The 27,982-nt window shown below is 41.2% G+C and overlaps 1 protein-coding gene across 1 annotated transcript; it reads right to left on the bottom strand.

The window, feature by feature from the left end:
• Positions 1 to 24: 24 nt before the first annotated feature.
• On the bottom strand, positions 25 to 27,212 carry LOC143849481 (Transducin/WD40 repeat-like superfamily protein). The gene is made up of 5 exons (XM_077358537.1): positions 26,833 to 27,212; positions 14,392 to 14,518; positions 11,009 to 11,190; positions 10,717 to 10,912; positions 25 to 1,145 (listed from the first exon to the last, which is right to left on the bottom strand). Exons 1-5 carry the CDS (start codon positions 26,904 to 26,906, stop codon positions 123 to 125), a joined length of 1,602 nt encoding a protein of 533 aa, XP_077214652.1. The 5' UTR covers positions 26,907 to 27,212; the 3' UTR covers positions 25 to 122.
• Positions 27,213 to 27,982: the final 770 nt, after the last annotated feature.

The following is a 27,982-nucleotide window of genomic DNA, read 5'->3' as shown; positions in this document are numbered from 1 at the left end:
TAACAATAGCATGCCTAAAACCCATTAAAAAAAATAGCTTGCCTAAAAAGTTAAGTGGATTGATACAAAAATATTCACAAAGCGAATTGAAATTAGTGTGCAATATCAGCAAAAAAGAGACATCAGGTCCATATACACACTGTTCCACTTTTGTCAGCAGACGCTAGGGGCTTTCCCAGACCACTCCATGAACATGAAAGAACAGCAGCACTATGTCCCTTTACGGTGCTCACTATATCTGCTCTTAATCTTGACCAGACATAAACAGAGCCATCGACGGACCCCGCAGCGACATAGTTGTCATCTGCACTTATGCACGATCGGCTCCAATTAGATGCTACTCTATTTCCATTTGCCCTTAATGTACCACAAACTTCCAAAGATCGCATGTCAAATAGATTATGTGAGTTATCCCTTCCACTTGTCAACACTATATTGCCACTTCGAGATAGACATATTGATGTGACAGCATTTGAATGAGCGGCAACTTCACTAAGTAGCCTCCCAGTTTGAACGTCCCATAACCGAAGGTTCCCATCAACATGACCTGAGCAAATGGTCTGTCCATCAATGCTAAAGCAAAGAGCATTACAATTGCTGTATGAGATAATGGTGTTGACACAGTAACCTTTATGAAGATCCCAAGCTTTTATAGTACGATCATAAGCCGCACTCACTACATGGCGGCTCGAAACTTTGCTTGAATCAACGGCACAAACTTTATCAGTGTGGCCCGTTAGAGTATGACGGATCCGACCCGACCCAACATCCCACACATACAAGTTATTTGAGCTGGTTGCAGCAATAACAGATTTACTATCATGGGTAACGGCGATATCAAGAACGGAACCAAGGCAACCATAAAGTGTATGGCTTGAGATCCCAGTGCTTGTGTCCCATATTTTGATCATCTGGTCCTGCCCTCCACTAATTAGCTTATCAGAGTTGTATTCAAACAATATAGAACCACAGCCACCTTCATGGGCATGGATCTTATGTTTGCATGCCGACGGAATAGTTGACTCCACAAAGTTCTCGGCGCCTGATTCACTTTGCCGGACCACACCATCAATTTGTTGTCGTGCAAGTTGCTCGATGCTAGTGGCCTTGATCCGATCCATTAAGTCTTCGTACATTGCATTAGTCTGTAAGCAAATACCAAAATTAGCTGGTCACATAAAAATTTGCCACCAAATTTAAGAAATAGGGAACTTGCTAAATGAATGCCAGCAGAAAATAAAACTGCTGAAGAATGGAGTGAAATCATATCGATGCCAACTCAAGAGGATTAGAGGAGCAGGCAACATCAACCCAATCAAGTAAGGCAAACAAAGACAAGAATGCCTGAAATATTTGAAAGCACGAGAATAATGACATACAAAATAGTAGACATTAAATTTCAGTTCAAGTTGGAGAGTAGGTTCTCTACTCCTAGATTGAGGCTAGATAAAGAAATCCATATTCAAGAATTGAATTTTACTTTTCAAAGAAATGGGTCTTTGGGCAGATCAAATCGGCAGTCAGCCTCTATCCGTTTAACTTTGCACTGAAAAAAGATTAGGCATGTTTCATTATGAGTGGGGATCATGTTATTAGAAAAATATTTATAGGAGACATTGATTACTCCCATCTCAGCAGGTCCACACATTGCAGTCCCCATAGCCCAAACATGTGCTCCAAGTCTGGTTTAGGACAACATACTGCAGGACAATCAAGTCAAGATTTGAATATAAAGGAAGATGGGACCTGCATTTATTTGGGAGTCATGGGGTGCTGCGTCAAGGAGTTTTTAAACACTGCATAAAATACAAGTTGTCCAAAAGGTCTGATAAATGAAGAGGGAACACCCATGGCACGCCAAATCTCCCTAGAATGTGTCACCACACGTCTTGGGCGTACTTGCACTGACAGAGTAAATGATCAACTGATTCACCCACCTCCATACAAAGAGCGAATGGTCAATGAGCAGGATCTTCGACTACGTAGATGATCGACCATCAGGATCTTGTCTTGGAAGGCAGCCCAGCCGAAAGAGCAAACTCTAGGCGGTGCATCAATATTCTAGACTGACAAAATGCGCGGAAAGCGGGCTAGAAACAATATGGAGGTATAAGGATTTGTCAATGGATGTCACATATGTGTTCTAGATCCAAACCCTTTTATCGCTGACATTCTTGCCAATGTACATAGTTACCAGAATATCTAACAGAAGGGCTACTCTGTTGACCTCACTGCCAAAGAAATTATGCCTGAAGTCAAGCTTCCAAGCAATCCAGCCCTCTATCCTATTGAAACAACCCTGAACAAGAGAGTCTTTAATAGAAGTCATCCAAAACAAATCAGGAAACATATCAAAACTCTCTTGTCCTCCCCTTTTTTCTTAATGAAAACATTGTCCAACGTCTCCATGAGCAAAACAACTCTCTAACTCTATCAAAATCCCTGTGAAATGGAACCCTCCAACTGACCCTGTCGACCTCTCTAATTAAGGCATCTTTGACAGTCCAATATTTAGCCTGTACCACAAAGTACAAACCATGAAACTTCTCTTTTAGGGATGACATACCACACTGAGGATCTGGCCAGAACTTCACTTTGTCTTCATTGCAGACTTTGAATCTGATACCTTTAAGTCATGATATCTCTACAAACTGTGACCGTAGGGTTTTGAAAAATAGCTGCTCCACCTTTTCAAAACACAAAATGTATGGGTTCGGGACAGGATCCTCATGGCGATGACATAATTTATACCAAAATTGACTAGATTTTGTAAGGTTTTAAGGGCTTCCTTTATATCCAAGTAAGTAATGATGGACGATCAAGACCCTTTGCATCATGAATCATCTTCTTGTCCAAGGGGCCGAAAGAGGAAACTGTTCATAAACTGTTCATGGAAACCGTGGTGCTGAAATCAATTCTTCACAAGATAAGAAGAATGGCTTATGATGAAGAGAGAGCCTCCACCAACTCTTTTCATGATATCTCTGGAGATATGCCAGAAGATAGGAATCGGCAGAGTAGATTATGGGATGTTTCGAGGGAGGTGGCCATCTCTTATCTGGAGGGAGAAAGTGAGACTCAATCATCCCCTGGTTTCTTGGAAAGAAATCCGGAAGCTGTTGGCATGGGTTTGCCGACTTCCCTCCTCCAAAGCTTTCTAGACGAGCTCGGGAAATGTTCCTATTAATTGATTTCGGCGGGTGTGGATGAATTCATGCTTTTTGGGGAATGTTTGTGGAGGAAGACGATGGATAAAGAGAGGCAAGATTGCAGGACAGGGTGTTTGTTTTGGTACAGTTGGGGTAAACCTCCTTTTGTGAGGCCTGAGAGCATCTTTCACCTTTCTGGCTCAGGGTATGCCCTGGCCTGTTCTATTTGATGCTATGTATTGCCAGGGGGACTCCTGGTCCCCACTGTTGTAATCCTTATAGTATCAATGAAAATATGTCATCTTTAAAAAAAAAACACAAAATGTATACTAATCTACAAGCCATTGTAATATATATTACATTGTAGTAAATAAGTTAAAAAAAAACACAAATTTAACACGCTTGTACATTGCACATGACAAGTTCCAGGTTTATACTTCATTCTTAGTGCAATATTCACCAGTAAAGTTTCTGAATTATGAAGTTTTTAATGATATTTTAAGGAAAAGTCAGAACTCGATCAAATTTCAAATCAATTACACTAGTCACAACTCACGAGTCACTCGAGCTTGATCTCATTTACTCGAGTTGAATCTGAAATTTTAAACCTTCTTTTGAAATGAAAGGTCACACTACATTTCTACTTTGTACCATGAGGACTTGTCCTTTTCAGCCTATGTTTTACCAACTGATTTACAAAGATGATGGATGAAAAAATGCTACTCCAAAGTCCAAAGCTTCCCATATGACGTAAAATACGAAGCCTTGTATAGAAGATCAATTATGAGAAACCACCATGTTCTCAAGGATTTTTTTTTTTCCTCAACATTCAAGTATGCATGAAACTTAACACCCAATTTACAAGAGGATTTGGGGAATTTGCCTCTTGTGGGATACCCTCTAATTGCCAAGCTGAAGCTACTGTTGGTAGTTTTGTTTTTTCCTAATAGTGTTTGGAATATTCCAAATGTGCAACCCAACTTCTTTTTTCTTATCAAATCAGCAGAAATACGCAACTTGCAATGCAAGCAAGAAAATTTGTACCTGAGGTAATGACTGAAAAGAGAAAAAAAGCAAGTTGGTTCCCAACTAGTGTTATTTCTTTGACAAGCGGGAGACAACAATTTATAACCTCATGAAATTGGGTCCCTGCAATTAAGGTAGGTAAAAAAAATGCTCGCATCATTTTTATTTTTTTTTAAAGTTGACAATTTTCATTAATATTGGAATAGCATTCGGGACCAATAGTCCCATCCTGCTTTTACAAGTATTAGTTGGCTACCAGGCATGCACGAAGTGTTACAAAAAAATACACTGCCTTTCTCAAAGGATGGAGGCTAATTACAAATATGATACTACTTCAAAGTCCTCCCTATTAGCTCCCGCCTTAGCTAGAGTGTCGGCCATCTCATTTGCCGATCGCCTGCAGTGTTCGAGGTTTGGATTAACTACCCGCATCAGATCCAGTATCTCCGCAACAGAATCCTGCAATCTCCAAGGCCCTTTGTTGATTCAGAGGCCCAGGCTACCACATTTGAGGAATCGCCTTCCACTATGAGGGGGCGTTGATCATGGTCGAAAGCCCACCACAGGCCAAAGAGTAAGGCTTTAACCTCGGCCTCATTAGCATCACATATACCACATGGTCCCGAGTACGTCATAATAATCGCCCCAGAGGAATTTCTAATTACTCCTCCAACCCCTGCCTTCCCGGGTTGCCCAATGAACTTCCGTCAAAGTTAAGTTTCAACCACCCTGTTGGTGGACTCATCCATTTAAGCTTGGGCTTGGATCTGATGGTTCTGTCCCATATTACCGACCACCAGTTCCTTATCAGGTCTCCCATCCCGTAAGATGTTTGTTTCTTTGCCTTTGTCCAGGAGACCAGTTCCACCTTGATATCAGAGGCAACACGGACAGCAGTTCTACTTTTTCCCTAAAAGATACATCTATTGCGCTCTTTCCAAATGTTCCATACTATGGCGTAGGAAGTTGTTGCCCAAAGGTATCTACCCGTTGCTCGAAATGGCCCTGAGCGCCAGCCAGAGAGAAGGGAGCTAATAGATTGAGGGCAGACCCAAGACATCCCAAAAACTCCCATTGCTCTTATCCATAAGTAGTAAGCAAATGGGCAATGCAGCATTAGATGATCCATAGTTTCCTCATCTCGATGGCAGAGAACACATATGCTCGCTAGACTGAAATGTCTTTCTTTAGACGGTCACATGTGTTGATTTTCTGGTGTATCAAGGTCCATCCAAATGCCACCACCCTCGGTGGGGCCAAGGATTTCCAAATACTCCTTATTGGAGACTAATGACCGGCATTTAACAGTGTAAGAAAGATTTGGCAGTGAAATCCCCATTAGATGCCGGAATCCAAATCCGTTCATCCTCCTTATACTGCGAACAATATGTCGGTTCTATAAGGTTCTCTAAGCGGGAGCAGTCTCTGTAGGTCTTGAATTTCGTCGTCCTTAAGGTTTCGGCGCAGACGGATATCCCAGAATCCTCTACCACCCTGTCCTTCTCTGACTAAGTAGTCGGCAACTGTAGCTTCAGGGGACGAGGCAATTCTGAACAGCCCTGGGAACTCCAAGCATAGTTTGGATTGACCACACCAGAGATTTAGCCAAAATCTAACATTGGTACCTTGCTCAACTTTGTAACGGATTGCTTGAACTCTCCTTTAACAGAGCAGAAAGATTTCCATGCACCTGATCCCTTTCCTCCTAATGGCTTTTTGATGCTCCAATCCCCCCATTCAGAGACATATTTCAGCCCTGTGACCTGATGCCATAGAGCGGATTTCTCATTACCATACCTCCAAAGCCATTTACCAAGTAACAATTTGTTCTGCAATCTAATCTTACCAATACCCAGGCCCCCATTCGCCTTAGACTGTGTGACTTTGTCCCAATTAGATGCCTTACCTTCTTAAAGGTACCATCTCCGTCCCATAAGAAATTTTTTTGCAGTCTTTCAATTCTCAAAGCAACCTTAACCGGGATTTTGTACAAGGACATGAAGTATACAAGCATATTAGATAGAGCTGCTTTAATAAATGTTATTCTCCCTCCAAAAGAAATGTATTTCTTCTTCCAAGTAGCTAACTTCCTTTCAATTCTTTCGATTACTAGGTCCCATTGGGATGCCGATGGAATACCGAATCCTAGGGGAAGCCCAGATAGGATACAGGTAAAAACCCCACGGAACACCAAATTGACATTGCCGATCTTTGTACTTATGTCTGATCCAGATTTATACCCAGAAGCATGCTTTTGCTGAAATTAATTTTGAGGCCCGAAGTAACCTCAAACCACTTGAAGATTTTCAAAAAATTAGGAATGGCTTGATGGGTGTTTTGGAGGAATACTAGTGTATCATCAGCAAATTGAAGGTGGGTAATCTCCTCAGCTGAAGGACCGACTTGCAAACCCCCAATCAACCCCATTCTATTTGCTTTTGTCAACATCAGACCAAGGGCCTCAACCACCATGATGAACATATACGGGGCCAGTGGGTCCCCCTGACGGATACCCCTTGATGTCTTAAAGAATCCTTCCACTGAAACATTGATAATAACTGAAAAAGAGTTAGATGTTATAAGTGCTCTGACCCCCTTCCTCCAGTTTGGCCGGAAACCTATTTTTTCTTGTATGAAGTCAAGAACATCCCAGTCAACATGATCATAGACCTTTTCTATATCAAATTTCAAAACGAGCCCTGAGCGCCCACTTCTTTTTACCGAATCGATGAGTTCATTAGCTATTAAAACACCATCCAAGAATTGCCTTGATTCAACAAAGGCCCCCTGAAACTGTGATATAATATCCCCCCATGTAGTTTTTCACTCTTTGGGCAAGTAACTTAACTACAATTTTTGGGATACTATGCATAAGGCTGATCGGGCGGAAATCCTTAATACCAATGACCCCTTCCTTTTTTGGGAGTAGAGCAATGAAAGTTGCCTTTGCTGCTTCGCTAATGATACCCCTCTGATCGAATTCCTGGAAGAAAGCCTTTATATCCTCTTTCAGAATGCTCCAGAAGTGCTGAAAGAAAGACATAGGGAAGCCATCCGGGCCTGGGGCCTGGGGCCTTGTCCCCGGCCATTGAAAAAATAAATTGTTCAACCTCTTCTTCTGTGAAAGAACGATCCAAGTTAGCTCGCTGACCAGGCGAAATTCGTTTGAATTGAACACCCTCCACCTTCGGACGCCACTCCACAGATCTTGAATAAAGCCCTGAATAAAACTCCACGATTAAGGATTTAATAAGATTCGGTCTTCAACAATTGAGTCATCATGCTTTAAGCAGTTAATCGAATTAATCCTTCTTCGAGCGTTAGCTGTTCGGTGGAAGAACTTAGAATTCATGTCCCCTGCCTTTAGCCACAAGGCACGTGATTTTTGTCTCCAGCGAATTTCATCTCTTCGCAGAATCATGTCATTTTCATCCAGCAATTTCATGAGAGCCAATTGATCTTCCTCTGATAGAGGTCCTTCCGCCTCCCTAAGTTCGAAAGAGGCCAGACTGATTGAGATCACCTCTCTTCTCTGGCTGGTTTCTTCGTCAAAAAACTTTTGCCATTCTTTGATTTTGGATTTCAGCCCCTTCAATTTTTGACATAAAATATATACCCTCCAACCTCTGATCTCCATTTCTTCCCACCATAGCTTAACCTTTTCCGCAAAGCCTGGTACCTCCAACAGGTCTAAGTCAAATCTGAAAGGTCGCGGGCCCCCCGAGAAGTTTGAAATTTCCAATATAATGGGGTTATGATCAGATTCAGATCTTGGGAGCGCTTTGTGAGAGATGAGGGAAGCGTTCCTCCCATTCTCAGGAGAGGATGACACGATCAATTCTTGTCATAACAAGGCGAGCCTGATTGTTAGACCAGGTGAACCTCGCTCCACTGAGCGGGATATCAAGTAATTCATGGCCCTGAATAAAATTCGAGAAATTCCTCATGCTGGTTGTAATCCTCGTAAACGTATTCTTTTCTGACGGAAACCGGATCGTATTGAAATCGCCCCCAAGAATCCAGGGGCCTCGTATTGAGTCTCGGATACTATTCAAATCCTGCCGGAGGTCTCTTCTTTTAGACGCTCTAACTGGTCCGTACACAGTCGTGAGCATCCAAATTTTCATTCGAATCGAAAGAGAAAATTATTGAGATAAAAAATCTCCTCATTCTGACCTCCTCCCGACGAAATCTACGCTCTCTCCAAATTACGATAATCCCCCTGTTGTACCCACCGCATCCTTTGCAACTCATTCTTGCTGGTTCCTACCCCATGACTTATTAATGGTAATGTCTGTTACCCCCATTAACTTGGATTCGATGGTGGCCACCAAATCTAACCGATTCCGGGAAATGAAATCCTTCACCGCCCGAAATTTTCTATCTTCCCTTAATCCCCTAATATTCCAGAAGCCTATCTTCATTGGGAGCAGGGATGAGTACTCCCAAGGCTTCTAATATCTTCAGACAAGAACCCCTCGCCGGCCTTGGACCCACCTCTCCAAGGCAAGGAGGGTTTCTAGAAAGATACGGTGCGAGATGAGGATCGTTTCCAGAGCATGTGAATTTGGGCTTTGTACATTGGCTTTTAGAGGAAGCGTAGATTTTCACTTGCTTTTGCGAGCCCCGTCTATTTTTTCTTCCCTTTGCAGTCCATGATTTTGATGGGTATCCCTTTGTAATCCTTCCTGGGTACTTCACGACCTGCTGTAGGATGCCCAAGGCCCGGCTTACTTTTTTTTTAATCTTGATGGAACAGGGGGTAGAGATGTATTTCTATTTGGATCCAAGACACATTGTCGCCATAATGTCCAGTTTTGTCACTTTCCCAACTGGGTCAGACAGAGGCCTTTGAAATTTGAATTTTGAAATCTCTTTCTGAATCTCTGAATTGACGCCAGAACCCTCCAAAAGTCGGACACGTGGCTGCCATGTGGGGGACCAATGCAGCTTCTTTCCAGCATTTGCACGGTCACCGGAGCAATTCGAATCAGGCATCGACGCCCTCCCTGCTTCATTCCAACAGTTATCTGCACCTGAATGTAATCCTCCCCACTCCTTTCCAAAGCTCAACCCGTCTTCGAAGATTGAGCATGGTTGAGAAATGCTTCCTTTGAGCTCCAAGGATCCGCACTATCCTCTTCAATTGATTCGACCCCTATTTTAAAGCAATTGTCCCTAACCCAGAGGTCAACCAGCATTTTTGGGATTTTCCAAGCTGGAGCAATAATTTTTGCCGATGCAAAACTCATGCAATCTTCATGGTGGCCCTTCATATCTGTTTCAAGGACTGTACCAAATAAACTCCCCAAAGCTTGCACCGTTGAGGTGGCCCACACATGGAGTGGGATTCCCGTAAACCTAACCCAAATAGCTTTAGCTCCTTACTGATAGCTTGGAGTCCATTCCCTGAGAGAAGATAGGTAATGGCCATAAGCTTTGTCCCCCTTGTTTTTTAAATTGGCTACCATATACTCCTCTTCAAACATAAAGAGAACTTCTTGAGGGGCTAGAACGGATGGTTTTGGTAAGGTAGGAAGATCGCAAAACTATTTCGCCCATTTCCATAATTCTTCCAAGCATCCCCCAGGTTTTTTCAAACGCCCAATCAGACATGATTTTAAGATATGTTGTCTCTTATCAATCTCTTTCCCAGAAATCAGGACAGTCGGGTTTCCATTCATCTCAGTAATAGAAGTTTCACCAGATTCAGGCCATATCTTCTCCTCCCCTGTGTTTTGGTGTCGAGAAGCTTTGATTTGAGATTTAGATAGCATATCTAATCGACCACCTTTACCATCGTTGCAGCGTCCACAAACTATACGCCACTTAAAAGTTCTGATAGCTACATACCGCACAGCCCCAGTCCCGTCCGCGGGGTTGGTGTACGTATCTCCCAGAGACGCCTTGATGCAACAATTTTTTATTTCCAGCAGGCGCCCCCACTTCCTTTCTTCCATAAGGCATCCTATAGAGGATATTGAGGAGGGGACGAGAACGGCTTGGGCCCTCGACTTTGACGGGACGAGAAGGGCTTGGGCCCTTAAACCGCCGGAGAAGATGATGGACCGAAAAAACCGCTGGAGAAGAAGTCCGCCGGAGAATCAGAATTCCCCCAATCACACCTTTTTCCAACATCCAGCTCCTCGTGCCCACCCGCGGAATTTCCAAGCAATATTGGGGTGGAAGTTGAGATTTGGAGAGGGTTGCTCGAATCATTTTCAGCCCAAGAATAAATTGAAAAAACAATCTTTTCATATTCCCATATCGTGTATGCATCAGATTCTTTCCAGTCACAAGTCCACATATAATATGCCCACAAATGCAAATAACCTCGGACCAAAATGGTCATGGCTTAAGACATACAGAACAAAAGTAAAATGTAAGGAAACTCTGTCTAGAAGGACTATAGAAGCAAAGCATTTTAACCAATAAGGAAACTGTCTGAACAGTCCTACAGGAGCATTTTAACCAGCACATTATAATAGAATGGATTTGTGTCAAATTTTGAAACTGCGTCATTACTAAGAAATCTACGTACCTCATTAAGACGCTCAGCATCCTTCATCTTTTGCAACATCCAACGATCAATCAACATTTTATTTTCAGCCTCTGCATTTCTAGCTTTGAGGGTAACCTCCTCCAATTGTGCTTTAAGTGCCTGGTTTTCATTTATCATCAGATCTAGAGCTTTTGTCTTTTCTTCTAAATCCTCCTTTAATCGAGAGCATTCCTCCCTGGAAATGCTTGGTATCAGTCTCTGTCATACTACATTATACACTAACATATCAAAACATCTCACATTCATAGCTAAAATAGAGTACAAATGCAACCTTGAGTGTGTAATTTCATCACGCAGATCAGTGATTATTGCTTCGTTCTCTTGAACGAGTGCTTTTGAGGTTCTGCATTCTGCCACTTCCACCACAAGCTGCTCAGACAACCGTGCTTGAGCTTTGTAACATTGTTGAAGTTCCAGTTCTAGGTTTTCTGCTTTCTCCTTCCACTCTGAGCCCTATAAAAGACAAATCAATCAACTCATTGTGAGTGGAACAATAGAAATCTTCGAACAAATACCAGATGCTTTTCATTAACACCAACAGGCAAATTAGCTTCGCTGGCATCACCCCAAGAGTCCAAGACACATACAAATTGAAATACATATCATCAAAGTTGTCAATTGGCATTTTTTTTTTTTGCACATTTAGCATTTCTATGGGCATAGTAGGTATGAATAGTTTGGAAGTTTCGCACCAAATGAATCTGTATTGAAAAAGAATAAACAACAAGAGAGCATGAGGCAGATATGCTTTTTTTTTTTGCACACATAAAGACCGACTTACCAAATGGTGGCTAGTTTGGACCAAGTCAACAAAGTTATGTGCCAGGCTGGCACTTGATATGAGTTGGAAAACATGAAAGTAGTGGAAACTAGAACATTGGACAGTTATTAGGAGTTCCCTCCTACTTTTTTTTTTTTTTTTTATAATAGGAGTTCCCTCCTACTAGTACCTATTTTTAAGCCCAATCGGTCAAGTGGGACCGATGTACTAAGGAATTATCCGGATGGAATGGGTCAAAGAAGTGGCACTTCTGTTGCAAATTGAGGGGAGGTTGATGATAACCACCTGGAAGAATGGAGCATGAGCAAATAAGGGAGCCTGAAATGGGCGGCTCCCAAAAAGTTCCCTCCAAGAGAACATGGGATAATGAGGAGCAGTTACCCGAATAAAGCTATATAAGGAGATGTCTATCTCCAAGGAAGAGGTCCCATAACTGAACCACAAACATGTTTTAGCATTTTATCATTTACCTTTACATCTTACCAATGCCTATTGATTGAAGGATATCAATACGGTCAAGAATCAACGCGTGGAGGCAAACAAGGTAAAAGGAAAAGATAAAATTGGGAAATGAAGGCAAACCATTCAAAGAGACCATAATTATCGTCGTCACCCAAGTGCACTTTCCGAGTTAGAGGGAACGTTTAGGATCATGAAGTAACACGCACTCTTGGATAACCCTAAAAAGCTGGTGACACGAAACAACGGGGTCAGACAAGTATGAATTTATATTTAAAAATTTGCTCAAAGGGTCAATTTTATTTTGGCCAGAGGAATGCAAGTCTGATAATGTTACATCGGTCTCCATCCGTCAACCGAAGAAATGTGTGGGCAGTGTTTTTTTTATACCCATTTTTTGGGCATGAACGGTCATGAAAGACCGAATAACCAAATGGTGACTCGTTTGGACCAAGTCAACGAAGTTATGTGCCAAGCTAGCACCTGATAGGAGTTGGAAAACGTGCAAGTAGTGGAACCTATAAGATTGGACCGTTATTAGGAGTCCCCCCTACTTATACCTATCTTTAAGCCCAATCGGTCAAGTGGGACAGATGTACTAAGCAGTTATCAGGATGGAATGGGTAAGAGAAGTGCCACTTCTATTGCCAATCGAGGGGAGGTGGATGATAGGGGTGTAAATGAGCCGAGCCGAGCTTGGTTTGGCCAGGTTAGGCCGGCTCGCGAGCGTTACCGAGCTCGTCAACGAACTCCTCTCCTTCTCTAGATCTTAACGAAAATGGGATTCCCCTCCTCCTCCAAGCTCTCTTTCTCTCTCTGTAAATACCCCCCCTCCCTCTCTGCTCTGATTATTCTCAAGAAAATGGAACCCCCTGAGAAGATGACGAGGTGAGGTCGGATCTGAGTGGGTTAGGGATTGGTGGAGAAGAGGGTTTGAGATGGGTTTAATGGAGGTAAGGGTGGAGAAGATGGTGGTGGGATGCCAAAATCCGATTGGACGGGCGGTGGAGGTGGAGACACAGCCGGATTCCGGCCGGAAATGCGGCCGGAGAAGAGGCTCTCGGCCCTCTCTCTCTCTTTCTGTTTCTCCTCTTTGTTTCTCCCTCTCTGAAAATTTTCTTTAAACGAAAATCCACTCCCTGAAAGCCCTAATCCGTTGGGTAATTTAAAGGAAAATGATATATTAGACCCCTTTTTCTCTTTGGACAACCCCTTCTTAGTGCATTTACTATTGTTGTTTGTTGTATAGGGGGTTTGACCCGGGTAATTGGGGCCTTAAAGAAAACAATGCAATTTTCTATATATATTAAATCCTTACCGAGCCTTAACGAGCCGAGCCGAGCCTGGCCTAGCTCGGGCTCGGCTCGTTAAGCTTAACGAGCCAGCTCGGCTCTGCTCGTTAAGGATTCGAGCCGAGCTCGAGTGAGCTTCCGAGCCCGATCCCAAACTAACACCCTTAGTGGATGATAACCACCTAGAAGAATGGAGGATGTGCAAATAAGGGAGCCTGAAATGGGCGGTTACCAAAAAGTTCCATCCAAGAGAACGTGGGATAATGCGTAGCGGTGATCCGAACAAATCTATATAAGGAGACAGAATCTCCAAGGAAGGGTCCTAAAATCACATCAAAAACATGTTTTAGCATTTTATCCTTTACTTTTCTAGTAGTCTACCTTTACTTTTCGTAGCTGTAGCTTTTCTCTGAATTGAAGAACCAATGAACTCATCTTCCCAGGTAAGTCTTTCTCTTCAATTCCACTATCTCTAGCACTGGTGTTTCGCCTTCGTTGTTTTGTTATTTAGTTAAGTTGAACGGTCTGTCGACCCTAAAAGTCGTTTGCATCCAGTGTGCATCGACGTCGTTGTTTGGGTTCCGCGCATATCGACGTTTCGACCAATCGTGAGTCGTTCATGTTCTGTGCTTGTCGACGTGTCGTTCACATTTTACGGCGCATCTGTACTACAAAAGTCTTTTCCATCTATGTAAAGGCAAAGAAGCCCAAGGAAGAAGTGGTGTTCCCCTCTTCTTCTCAATCGCCTGAAATGCAATCCCAAGGGAGACAAACGTTTCGGTCATCAATTCCCTCGAACTGAGTTTCCGAATTTGCCTCCAAGGAGGTTGACATGCCTGCGCATCACACACACTCAACACACCCCCACACGCGGTCTCACCGTGGGCAGCTTTACACAAGAACACCTCGACTAATGCGTTGCATCAGCTATCAAGATTTTGGCATTAGTTAGGCACCTAACATATTATGTTTACGTTCAAAATGGCTTTGCTTGACCAGTTAGCACCAATTATTTAGAAATTCAATTTAGCAAACAATATAATTGAAACAACGAGATATTCTACTTTCTGATCATTTAGAAAAAAAATGGTATCATTCGAACAAGCGTTATCACTAAAGTACCTGGGAAGCGATTGGCCTCAAGAGGGCGGCGAAAGCCGGAGAGTGGGCGCCTTCTTCTATCAAATGCCGTTTTCGCAGAGCCTTCAATACGTGTTTTATAGCGATTTTTGCGTTTTCTTCCCCAATCCTGAGATTCAAAAGCAATGTCAGATATTTCTAGGAAGAGATTAAAGACGATAGGTATAAAACGATTGGGACTACATTCTCGAATTCGGATTCCATACATGTTGATTGATGGATGGTGATTTCGGATCTGTTGATGTTGCTGAAAATCGTTTGATATTAGGGTTTTTGAGCGATTGTTTTTCGATCTTTTGAGAGTGGAATTTTCGGGAGTTGAAGAAAAAAGAAACTTTGAGACTCATAAGAGGAGAAGCAAAAAAAAAAAAAAAAAACTTTGGTCGCTTTTGATTTGATATCCTCCGTGTTTTGCTAAAAAGGCATCCGTAAGCGAAATGACAAAAATACCCCTACTAAGCTCGACGCGTGCTAATATACTTAATTACCTGTTGGATAGCATTAGTGCACTTGTGGCGGAAAACAGACTCGAAATAAGTGTTGGCACTACCATGCTTTGATAATTGCACTAACCCAGCTTGTCTTTTCTTATTTAAACAGCTGTCAAAGGTTATTACAGTTTCAAAAAAGTTCTCACGAGCAAATTAAAAAGGAAGAGACAACCTTATTTTGTGCAATTATTAAAATCTGGCAGTGCCAATATCAATAGCCAAAGTTTATTTTGTCTTTTATTAGTTGGAATTTGCTAGGCAATTTCGCAGCTGATTTTTCATGAGAGAAAACTAGGGGTGCAACTTGGGTCATGTTGGATCGGATGTAAGCCAACCCTAACCCAACCCGAGATAGCATTCATTCATCAATCCTAACCCAACCCAAACCGAGCCTCGGGTTGAGGATGGTCAACCGTAACCCAACCTGCCTCTATCTCTCAAACCTAACCCAAAATATCTAACCCGAAATCGTGTCGGGTTGAGTCGGCTTGGTTCAGGTTCACCCTGGCCAAACAGACAAATACCATAAACGAAAGAAGATCAAAGATAAAATTAGAGGACGGAGGACGGGTTGGGTTGCCAAGGCTTTAACCCTAACCTTATCCGAAATTAAATCTGGTTGGCTTTTCTCAACCCTAACCCAATGGAAACCGAGGAAATGCCACCCCAACCCGAGCCAAAATCGGGTTGAACCCTTTGGGTTTGGGTTGAGCCCGACCCAAGTTGCACCCCTAGAGAAAAGCCACAGCAGATTATTTAAATGAATAAGACAAAATATGCTTAAAAGTAACCTGTGTGGCCGTTCTCAGTAAAGCCATGTTTTGATATTTCTACAAAGCATCTTGTCTTTTAGTATTTAAAGAGCTGTCAAAAGGTTATTATAGTTCCCAAAAAGCTCTCACAAGCCAATTAAAAAATAAAAACAAGCTGGGACAGTGCAACTAAAAAAACATGGTTGTGTTGATATCATTTCCCTTATAAAAACATGGTAATGACAATATAAGTAGCCTTTATCTTTCGTCAAACACCACGTTTATGTCTGTTGGAATCCCAGGATTTTCGTATTTTTTTGGAATGTTTGGATATAGGGAAAGAGAAATAATGGAAAACAAAATTTTCTTGGAAACTTTTTCACATTTTTGTCACACCCTGAACCAACGCCATGGCCTGGTACGTAACAGTGCCACATACGTGCAAAGTGAACTCTACAAGCATACAAGGCTGAGCAGATAACAATCAGAACCTTGGTCAACTTTATTTAATAAACTAAAGTTTAATCACCGGTAGATCCTGAGATCCGATTTAGGTCCCTCCACACCCACGAGGTTGTAGGTTTAGCTGGTTCGTTTGTCAGCATTTACTCGGTTCAGATGTGTTAATGTTTGATTTTCTCACTTTTTCATGAACTTGGGATAAGTAATCAGAATTCCACTAAAAAGAGTTGACCAGAGCCGCCACATAAGTTAGGGCTTATAACTCATAAGTGACTTTGTGGTCAACCCTTATGTGGCGGCTCTGGTCAACCCTTTTTAGTGTGAGCTATTATTGGAAAGTATAGTGTCAACCCTTATGTGGTTCACCGTTTTTAGTGTGAGCTATTAGTGTCAACCCTTATGTGGTCAGCACGAATGCACCAGTGATTATCTTTCGTGTGAGCTATTATTGCAAAGTTTTCTTGGGTAGGTTAGTCTTATTGTGGAATTATTTCAATAGCTAACTAAAGGGTGAAAACCCAGCATGATTTGCATGCCTAATGAATGCCTAAATGGTGACTCGTTTGGACCAAAAACGAGTTATTAGGAGTTCCCCCTACTTATACCTATCTTTAAGCCCAATCGGTCAAGTGGGACTGATGTACTAAGCAATTATCAGGATGGAATGGGTCAAAGAAGTGCCACTTCTATTGCCAATCGAGGGGAGGTGGACGATAACCACTTAGAAGAATGGAGGATATGCAAATAAGGGAGCCTGAAATGGGCGGTTACCAAAAAGTTCCATCCGAGAGAACGTGGGATAATGCGTAGCGGTGACCCGAATAAATCTATATAAGGAGACAGAATCTCTAAGGAAGAGGTCCTAAAATCAAATCAAAAACATGTTTTCGCAATTTATCCATTACTTTTCTAGTAGTCTACCTTTACTTTTCGTAGCTGTAGCTTCTATCTGAATTGAAGAAGCAATGAACTCATCTTCCCAGGTAAGTCTTTCTCTTCAATTCCACTATCTCTAGCACTGGTGTTTCGCCTTCGTTGTTTTGTTATTTAGTTAAGTCGAACGGTCTGTCGACCCTAAAAGTCGTTTGCATTCTGTGTGCATCAACATCGTTGTTTGGGTTCCGCGCATATCGACGTTTCGACTAATCGCGAGTCATCCACGTTCTGCGCTTGTCGACGTGTCGTTCACATTTTACGGCGCATCTGTACTACAAAAGCCCTTTCCATCTATGTAAAGGCGAAGAATCCCAAGGAAGAAGTGGTGTTCCTCTCCTTCTTAATCGCCTGAAATCCAATCCCAAATGAGACAAATGTTTCGGTCATCGATTCCCTCGAACTGAGTTTCCAAATTTGCCCCCAAGGAGGTTGACATGCCTGCGCATCACACACACTCAGCACACCCCACACGCGCGGTATGACCGGGGGCAGCTTTACACAAGAACACCTAGTCTAACACGTTGCATCAGCTATCAAGCTTTTGGTATTGGTTAGGAACCTAACATGTTATGGTTGACGTTCAAAAGGGCTTTGCTTGATCAGTTAACACCAATTATTTAGAAATCCAATTTAGCAAACAATATAATCGAAACAACGAGATATTCTACTTTCTGATCATTTAGAAGAAAAAAAAGGGTATCATTCGGACAAAAAGGATTATCACTAAAAGTACCTGGGAAGCGATTGGCGGCGAGAGCCAGAGAGTGAGCCCCTTCTTCTATCAAATGTCGTTTTCGCAAAGCCTTCAATGTGTGTTTGATAACGATTTTTGTGTTTTCTTCCCCAATCCTGAGATTCAAAAGCAATGTCAAATATTTCTAGGAAGAGATTAAAGACGATAGGTAAAAAACGATTGGGAATACGTTCTCAAATTCGGATTCCATACATGTTGATTGATGGATGGTGATTTCGGATCCTGTTGATGTTGCTGAAAATCGTTTGATATTAGGGTTTTTGAGCGATTGTTTTTCGATCGTTTGAGAGTGGAATTTTTAAGAGTTGAAAAGAAAGAAACTTTGAGACTCATAAGAGAAAAAACAAAAAAAAAACTTTGGTCGCTTTTAATTTGATATCCTCTGTGTTTTGCTAAAAAGGCCTCCATAAGCAAAATGACAAAAATACCCCTACTGGGCTCGCCGCCTGCTAATATACTTAATTACCTGTTGGATAGCATTAGTGCATTTGTGGCGGAAAACAGACTCAAAATAAATGTTGGCACTACCATGCTTTGATAATTGCACTAACCTAGCTTGTCTTTTCTTATTTAAACAGTTGTCAAAGGTTATTACAGTTTCAAAAAAGTTCTCACGAGCAAATTAAATAGGAAAAGACAACCTTATTTTTTGCAATTATTAAAATCTGGTAGTGCCAATATCAATAGCCAAAGTTTATTTTGTCTTTTATTAGTTGGGATTTGCTCGGCAATTTCGCGGCTGATTTTTCATGAGAGAAAACTAGGGGTGCAACTTGGGTCATGTTGGATCGGATGTAAATCTGTAAGCCAACCCTAACCCAACCCGAGATAGCATTCCCTCATCAATCCTAACCCAACCCAAACCGAGCCTCGGGTTGAGGATGATCAACCCTAACCCAACCCGCGTCTAAAATCTCTTAAACCTAACCCAACATATCTAACCTAAAATCGTGTCATTTCACTTACGGAGGCCTTTTTAACAACACACGGAGGATATCAAATCAAAAGCGACCAAAGTTTTTTTTTGCTTTTCCTCTAATGAGTCTCAAAATTTCTTTTTTCTACAACTCTCCAAAATTCCACTCTCAAATGATCGAAAAACAATCGCTCAAAAACCAAAATATCAAACGATTTTCAGCAACTTCAACAAGATCTGAAATCACCATCCATCAATCGGCATGTATAGAATCTGAATTCGAGAACGTAATCCCAATCGTTTTGTACCTATCATCTTTAATCTCTTCCTAGAAATATCCGATATTGCTTTTGAATCTCAGGATTAGGGAAGAAAACGCAAAATCGCTATCAAACACGCATTGAAGGCTCTACGAAAACGACATTTGATAGAAGGCGCTCACTCTCCGGCTTTCACCACCCTCTTGAGGCCAATCGCTTCGCAGGTACTTTTAGTGATAACTCTTTTGTCCGAATGATACCCTTTTTTCTAAATAATCAGAAGTAGAATATCTCGTTGTTTCGATTATATTGTTTGCTAAATTGGATTTCTAAATAATTAGTGCTAGCTGGTCAAGCAAAGCCCTTTTGAACATCAACATAACATGTTAGGTGCCTGACCAATCCCAAAAACTTGATGGCTAATGCAACGCGTTAGGCTAGGTGTTCTTATTTAAAGCTGCTCCTGGTCAGACCGCGTGTTGGGTGTGTTGAGTGTGTGTGATGCCCAGGCATGTCAACCTCCATGGAAGCAAATTCGAAAACTCAATTCGAGGGAATCGATGACCAAAACGTTTGTCTCCCTTGGGATTGGATTTCAAGCGATTGAGAAGAAGAGGGGAACACCACTTCTTCCTTGGGCTTCTTCGCCTTTACATAGATGGAAAGGACTTGTGTAGTACAGATGCGCCGTAAACTGTGAACGACACGTCGACAAGAGCAGAACATCAACGACTCGCGATTGGTCGAAACGTCGATATGCGCGGAACCCAAACAACGACGTCTTCGCCTTCACTGCTGTTTCGACAACCTGGTGATCTTTTCGCATAAACAAAAGACGTCTTTCTCTGGATTGGGTAATGCGGAAGCACACCAATTGTGTGTTATTTTGTTTTTGCTCTATTATCAGCAAAGTTTTAAATTTCGGTTTCAATCGGCACAGAAACCGATACATTTTGGTTCCGGTTGGAATTTTCAGTGGAAATCTTATAAAATCATGAAAATGTATGGAAATATATGCAAAGGATGAAATTTTAAGATGAAACTTTGGGAAATGCTAGAATAAGCATGACATACTTAGAAACCATTACATAAGCAAGAAAGCTATCACATCGAACCCCAAGCGACATGCTGATGCAGATAGTAGGCCAATAAGAGGCATATTTGCCCATTAGTATTTATTTACATAATTTTAGTTTTCCATGTTATTTAGTTTCTAGGATTTTATTTTCCATGTTATTTTTAGGACTTTTATTTATATTTTTTTTTAAGGGGAGAAGCCAATCAATCTTTATTCAATAATCATCAAAGTTAACAATAGAGCTGTAAATTGGCCTATAAATAGGCTTTTAAGAATCCATAAAAGCCTAACTATCCTAATTCTAAATAAAATCCTAGAAACTAAATAACATGGAAAACTAAAAAAATCCTAGAAGCTAAATAACATGTAAATAAATCCTAATGGGCAAATATGTCACTTATTGGCCTACTGTCTGCATCACATGCATTGTCTCACATGTTTGAAACAGTAAAGTCAATAAAGAAGTACAATGTAATTAAGTATAAGAAAGTACGATGACAGTCTCCCCAGCAAAGACCCCAATTCAATGTCAATACCACATAGAGTTACGAGATATTACTGACCCCATGCCGATTTGACATCCCATGGATAAAATACAATTACTTTGTTGTGCAGTTCAAGTATGATGCCTACCAAATATCATCCTATACATTAATTAAATGAAATGCAAAGAAAATGGCTTACAAAAAAACATTTCGCCTTTCTGTACTTAGTTGGAGACTTATCATTTATAAGATGCTTAGGTTTTGAAATCTGAAATTCCTGTGACTTTTCGTATTGGAATGAAAAGTGGACCCACCTTCGATTCAAATAAGATGGGTCCAAAACGCATGTTGATGAAAGATTAAAAATATTAAATGTTTTTCTACACAACAAATTCCATGAAAAAATAGGAAAAAAGTGTTCCTTTGATTTGGACTGTGTTTTGAGTTACAATAGATTAGAGAAAGATTTTTGTTTTTAAAAAAAAAAAAATAGCTTTATACATCGTAAATCATAACATCTTTCTAGTTTTTTTATTTATCATCTCGGTCGAATTTCGAGAATTTAGAGCAAAATTTTGACGGAAATAATGAAATGGAATGAATCCATTGAGATTTCGTTTCGGTGGGGATGGAAACGGAAATACTCCGATCGGTTCGTTTCGGTGGAAATTTAAAACTATGATTATCAGCCCTTTTTAAGGATGGAAAAGGAAACATTCTGATCGTTCCGTGTCGGTTTCGGTGGAAATTTAAAACTATTATTATCGTTCCTTTTTGGGTTGTTTTTTATTCAAAAGGCATGTGCTTGCTGTTAATGTGTTTTTTTTGTCACTTTTGGAAGCACACCACATGTTTTGTTTTTGCTCTATTATCAGTCTGTATTTAGGTCATTTTTTATACACAAGCTTGTGCTTGTGCTAGGAAAGATAATCATCCATCTCTCTTTATATGGTTTCAATCTTTCTTGACATTTCTTAACTGTTATCAGTTACAGCGATCAAAGTACTCTGCCACCATTAAGATTACCTCTTCCAATTTTTGGAAGCACACCACATGTTTTGTTTTTGCTCTATTATCAGTCTGTATTTAGGTCATTTTTTATACACAAGCTTGTGCTTGTGCTAGGAAAGATAATCATCCATCTCTCTTTATATGGTTTCAATCTTTCTTGACATTTCTTAACTGTTATCAGTTACAGCGATCAAAGTACGCTGCCACCATTAAGATTACCTCTTCCAATTACTTGCAATGGTCTGTGCCATCACCCTATATGTACCTATATGACAAATATCTCCGATATTTTAAAATCCCGAGGCACGAGAACTGTCCAACCCGAAAAAAATTAATATACCCCGAGATTTTCTCTTGCCGAGAAATTCCCGACAAGGACATTTGTGACAGAGATAGTTGCATGGAATGATCCACGTAGGAGAACCCAACTAGAACCAGGATTAGAGCCGGGTAGATTTCTTTTACCTTCTTCATGATTTTTTTCTAAAGGATTCATTTAGCCGACCCCAACTAGTTTGGGACAAAGGCTTTGTTGAGTTGAGTTGAGTATATGTACAAAGCTGCATGAAAATGGGCTTTCTTACTGGGGTTATCTCATGCCCCAAAGCGGGCACGATTGACAGACAAATGTGGGATGTTGATCACTTCATCCTTCTTGGATGAATATTTAACTCCATAGATCCTTCCATTGACAGGAAATATATGTTCTACAACTCTGCCTCAAAGTTGAGGACCTAGCTAGTGGCCACATTTGCACCCAGACAAAATGGTAACACGGTTTATCAACTCACACAGGCTATTGCAACTGCTGAGAAGACAGATAGCACAACGGACGAGTACTTTAGCTCTCTTGAGACATGTGGGAGAAACGCAATCACTATGAGCCACTTTCAGATTTTTGCGAGGAAGAACTGTCCAAGTTGGCTAAGCAGCAGGAGTGCCATTAGATCTACACCTTCCTTGGAGGACCTCGCCCTGATTTTGAGGAAACTCAAAACATTTATTCTTGCCACACGCCCTCTTCCTCCTCTCAGCACGGTGTATGGCATTCTCTTCGTTGAGGAAAAGCATTCTTCCCCGTTATCTCTCAGGGTCGTATTGCCTTCGTTTCTAACTTCTGGCCTCCTATTGATAGTCAGGGTACATGAGTTTCGGATTTTAGACATCTACTGAGAGCTGAGGTAGAGGATTTAGTGGTGGTCGTAACAGTCGTGGTCGTGGCTGATTGTCATTTGCATGTTTGTACTGTGGCAAGTTTGATCATGTGTGTTATCACCACTACAAGCTTATTGGATATCCTGCTAACACCTTCTTCTTCTTTTGAGACGGTAAAATGAGAATATGTTAAAAGACGAACCGAGATGATTCAAGCAAAGTACAAAAAGAGAAAAAATGAAAATACAAAATCAAGGTGGGAGATAATCAAACCACTCCAAACTATACCTAAAAACACCACCCCTTGCTAGGAGTCTGCATCTGAATTAGCAGATCTCCTCACATGCTTAAACATTATAGACGAGTCAAGAACTATATCATCAATTTCCTCGAAGAAAGATAGAAAACGCCACGGAGGAGAACCCGCACCCAGAAGCCAGCGGACAACATTAGAGGAGTCCCCTTCCACTATCACCTTATCTAACAAAGAATTATCCAAAAACTTGATCCCACAATGGACTGTTCTCACTTCCGCTTCATTAGAGTCGGCCACTCCAATGGGACCCGAGAAATCCCAGAGAACATCCCCCTTGGAATCTCTGCATAAACCCCCAACCCTGCATCACCAGGATTGCCAAGAGACGATATCCTGCTAACACCTATGGGCTCCCTTCTTGTCCTTCGGCTTCTTCACGCCCATCTGCCAACTAATTTTGCTGATTCAGTTATTGCTATGAGAGCTGAGGTGAATGAGATCCATCCGACGTTGTGTGCTGAGACTCATCGTACTATAGCTCTATACATGCTTCATCTACTACAAAGGCTGAGGTCCCAAGGCATGTACCGCATTTTCGTTTGCCTTGCTGCCTCTTCCCCTCTCTTCTAGTTGGGTCATTGATTGTAGTGAAAGATCAGATGAATGTTGTGTTCCAATAGTTTATCTTTGTGTTCTCCACCTTCCGCAATTGCTCGGATTCACCTAGCAGATGGTTCCACTACTCTTGTCTTGGCAGTGAGAACCATTCCGATCTCACCATTTTTTTCTATCCAGAGTTTTGCATGTTCCTCATCTCTCCTCTACTCTTCATTTTATTGGTAGTATTGCAAAACAATTGAACTATTGTGTGAAATTTTAACCTTCTCATTGTCCTTCAGGGGCTTACTAAGAGAAGGATTGTTAGTAAAGGTGTTGAGAGAGGAAGCATTCAAATTTTATTGTTGCGTCAGATATTTCGACTACTGTTGTTGCAGATTATAATGTCAATCCCTCTATTTTTATTTCTTGTTTTCTATTTCCCACGATAGCCAATCACAAAACTTTTTTTGTGGCATGCCATAGGTTCTTGTAGGACTTCATTCCCTATGTGCTATGGTGGTGCCTCACTTTAAATCAATATATAAGCTTGTTAAATTTCAATGTAGTACTTGTGAGTAATCTAAACATGTTCGCACTATTTACCCTTCTCACATGCATTGATGAAGCCCTTCTTGTGAATTGATTCACTCTGATGTTTGGGGTCCATCTCTCATCGTATCATTGAAGGTTTTCGGAATTTTGTGACCTTTATTGATGATTATTCTCATACTGGTTGGGTTTATCTTCATAAAGTTAAGGATGAAATATTTTCTATATTTTTCAATACGTTTTATGTTATGGTTCGTACTCAGTAGGGGGTTCTTATTAAGACACCCTGATCCAATAATGGAGTGGAGTACACTTCTCGTGCCTTTGCTTAGTTTTTCAAGAGCATCGCATTGGACATCAATTTACTCGCCCATACACCCCAACAAAATGGGGTGGTTGAGCGCCAAAATCAGCATCTTATAGGTGCTACTCGTTCTCTGTTATGTGATATGAATATGCCTAAATCTTTTGGTCCATGGCACTCCTTAGAGCATGTTATCAGATTAATCGCACCCCATCTCATAGCCTACAAGGTCATACTCCCTTTTCAACCCAATTTCCTCATGGTCCTTGCTTTCTGATTGAGCCTTGCGTCTTTGGGTGTGTTATCTTTTGTTCCCACGAGCCACAAACTTGATAATATTGTTGTCCACTGTGTTTTTTATTGGATACTCTAGCTCTACCAAGGGCTATAGATGTTTTGATCATCGTTCCTGCCATTTTTACACCTCTATGAATATTACTTTTCATAAGGACACTTCATATTTTGTGCCTACATCTAATCTACCGCTGGATGGGTCTGATTTATAAGTTTCTTTTACTATCCCTGTACCTTTGCGTATTCGTATGCCTGTGAACGATTTAACTATAGCTTTTACTATGTCAGTTGCTCCTACACCTATCCACGAGATTATATCACTTGTGCTCACCGCATACAGTATGGTCTTCCCCCTCTCTCACACCTTCACCTCCATCTTCCTCGCAGGATGCTCCTACAGATATATCTATCACTTCTGATATTCTAATTATTTATACTAACCTCACTGCTGTTTCTGATCTTGATCTTCCTATTGCTTTCGGGTGTGCGGATGTGCAATGCCAAATATATGTCACATCAATCTATATCTCCTTACAAGGCTTTTCTTACTGGGGTTGACTACTGGGGTTGACTCTATATCCATTCCTCGTACCGCTCACATTACATTGAGTCACCCCTGCCTGGAAGGCAACTATTGTCGAAGAGATGGTTATATTTCAACGTAACCATACTTGGGATCTAGCTTCTCTCCCACTTGGCAAGAAACCTGTTGAATGCAGACGGGTTTTGTTGTGAAGTATCGCTCCGATAGCAGTATTGAGAGGTATAATGCACGTCTTGTTGCTTTGGCTTCATCCAGACATGGTATTGATTACAGTGCCACTTGATCCTATGGCCATGTTGGCCTCGGTTTTGGTCCTTGCAATCGCCATCAACCAGTGTTGGCCTCTTCACCAGCTTTGATGGGAAGGTATGCCGCCTTCACAAGTCTATGGTCTAAAGCAATCACCATACGCATGGTTTCAACATTTCATCACAATGATGATACGTACATGGGCTTTCTCCAATGTCATTTTTTATCACATTGCAGTTACTCATGGAGGCATAGCTGGCAGGACGATCCTCTTAGTTTATGTCGATGATATTATTCTCACAAGAGAGAATACGACCTTTATCACCCGTGTGAAAGGGGAACTTGGTCGATTTTTGAAGTGAAACACGTGATAGCATGAATTTCTTTTTGTGTCTTGAGATCACTTGGTCTAACAAAGGAATATTTCCATCTCAGCAAAAGTATTCCCTTGATCTATTGAAAGCATTGGAATGTTGGGGAGATCCAAACTCCATCTAAAGGTAAAAGCTAACATCTCTTAATGTCCCGTATCCAAGCTAATGAGGGCAAGCTAATTTCCGATCATCAGAAATACTAGAAAAGGTTTCAGCCGTGGCGGAAATAATAACATGTTGGTTTCGGATTGAAAATTTTGGCAAAAATTGAGTAAAATTACGAAAATGTATGGAAGCATATGCAAATGATGGACATTAAAGGGTTGAATTGAGGCTATGTTTCTCAACCTTGAGGTCACAGGTTCGACCCCAGCTTACCTATCAAAAAAATGGACATTAAGATGAAACTTTAGGAAGTGCTACAACCACGGTTTTAAATCTCTACCGAAATTGACACAAAACGACCAAAATGTTTCTTCTTTTATCCCCACCGAAAATGGTTTTAAATCTCTACCAAAATCAACACGTTCACTAGGGCTTTTAGCGTATTGGTTAAGTACCTAACATGAACACTCCCATTTATTCATAAGACTATTAGGATATAGAAATAAATGAGAGATGTTTCTTTTGAATGGTAAATAAGAGATGTTATTACCACGATTACATCTTTTAAACCATATTATTCTCCCAAATAACTTCTCAAATCAATTCAACTCTCTATAATTTCCTTTTTCAGAAGAAAAAAAATCCTAAGAAATTCTACCCATCTCCCCATCATTACACATCTGAAAATACTTCCATGAATCAAAAGGAACAAAATCAATCACAGAAACCGCATTCTGATCTCAAAACTAACAACACAGTAGTTCAAAAAACCAGGTCAAAATAAAATAAAAATTAGGTTTCTGTAACCTAAAAACACATGAAATTGAAAGAGAAAAAGGAAACCCTACCTGGAATTCCCGGGATCTTCGGTGCTAAGAGGCACGATTTCTCTGTACGAAGTTGTTCGATTTCTCCTCGCCATGGATAGAGAGAGAGAAAAAACGAGAGGGAGTAAAGAATTAGGGTTTTGTGTATATAGAGAACGATCTGTTTACAGATCAAACAGATCTGTAGATGAATATTCTTCTACAGAATGATCTGGTTTTTTCATTTTCTGGGAAAGAAATAAAGCGAGAAAGGGTTAGGGTTTTCGGGAAGGAGGAGAAAAGATGAGATTTGTGCCGGCAATGCTTAAACAATGTTTAACCTGTGCTCGTACTGTACGGACGACACTGTAGGATGATCCAAACCGTCCATGTGATGGGCCCCTCGTCTGGGTTTTGCTAGTTGAAGCCCAACAAAATTGGTTTGGATTATACGATGATGGAGTCGAGTTCTTTATTTGCTTCGTGGCTAAGGCACTGTCTGTTTAAGATTATAACAACCGATTGTGAGTGCCAAACTGATTGTTGGACTCCAAATTACATTCAAATTTGAGTCCAATAATTGGTTTGGCATTCACAATCGGCTGTCATGATCTTAAACGAACATTAAGGATTCAAAATGAGGAATTAAAATTGTTGACTAGGGAATTGGGGTTGATTCACATTGCCTTCTTTAGAGGGATGCAACTTGGATCGGGCTCAAGCGGAACCGACAGGTTCAACCCCATTGTGGCCTGGGTTGGGTTGGCATTTCCTAGGGTTGGGAAAAACTAATCCGATTTATTTTCGGGCTGGGTTAGGGTTGAGGCCTTGGGCAACCCGGCCTAATCTGGACCTGACATATGTCCTCTAATTTTATTGTGGTTTTTTAAATCTCAAGGCTATGTTGTTAGTCTGTTGTATTTTTTTATGTTTGTTCTCTAGACTAGCCCGGACCCAACCCAACTTGACCCGATTTGGAAAAAATTGGTTAGACGGGCAAGCTAGGGTTGGGAGTTTTACAGGCAAGTTGCGCTAGGGTTGACTGTCCTTCACCCGAGGCTTGAGTTGGGTCGAGTTATAGTTGAGGTATTGATATCTCAGGTTGTTACAAAGTCTAGGATTGGGCTTCGACCCGATCCAACTTGGCCTGAGCTTCATTCCTACTTCTTTAGGAGCTGTTTGGATAGTTAGA

Source organism: Tasmannia lanceolata, unplaced genomic scaffold, assembly GCF_043159265.1.
Source record: "Tasmannia lanceolata isolate RefF3 unplaced genomic scaffold, GAP_Taslan_0.1 ptg000002l, whole genome shotgun sequence".
In the NCBI taxonomy this organism is placed as follows: domain Eukaryota; kingdom Viridiplantae; phylum Streptophyta; class Magnoliopsida; order Canellales; family Winteraceae; genus Tasmannia; species Tasmannia lanceolata.
Note: the sequence above shows the minus strand (reverse complement) of the source record. Positions and strands in the feature narration are given on the sequence as shown.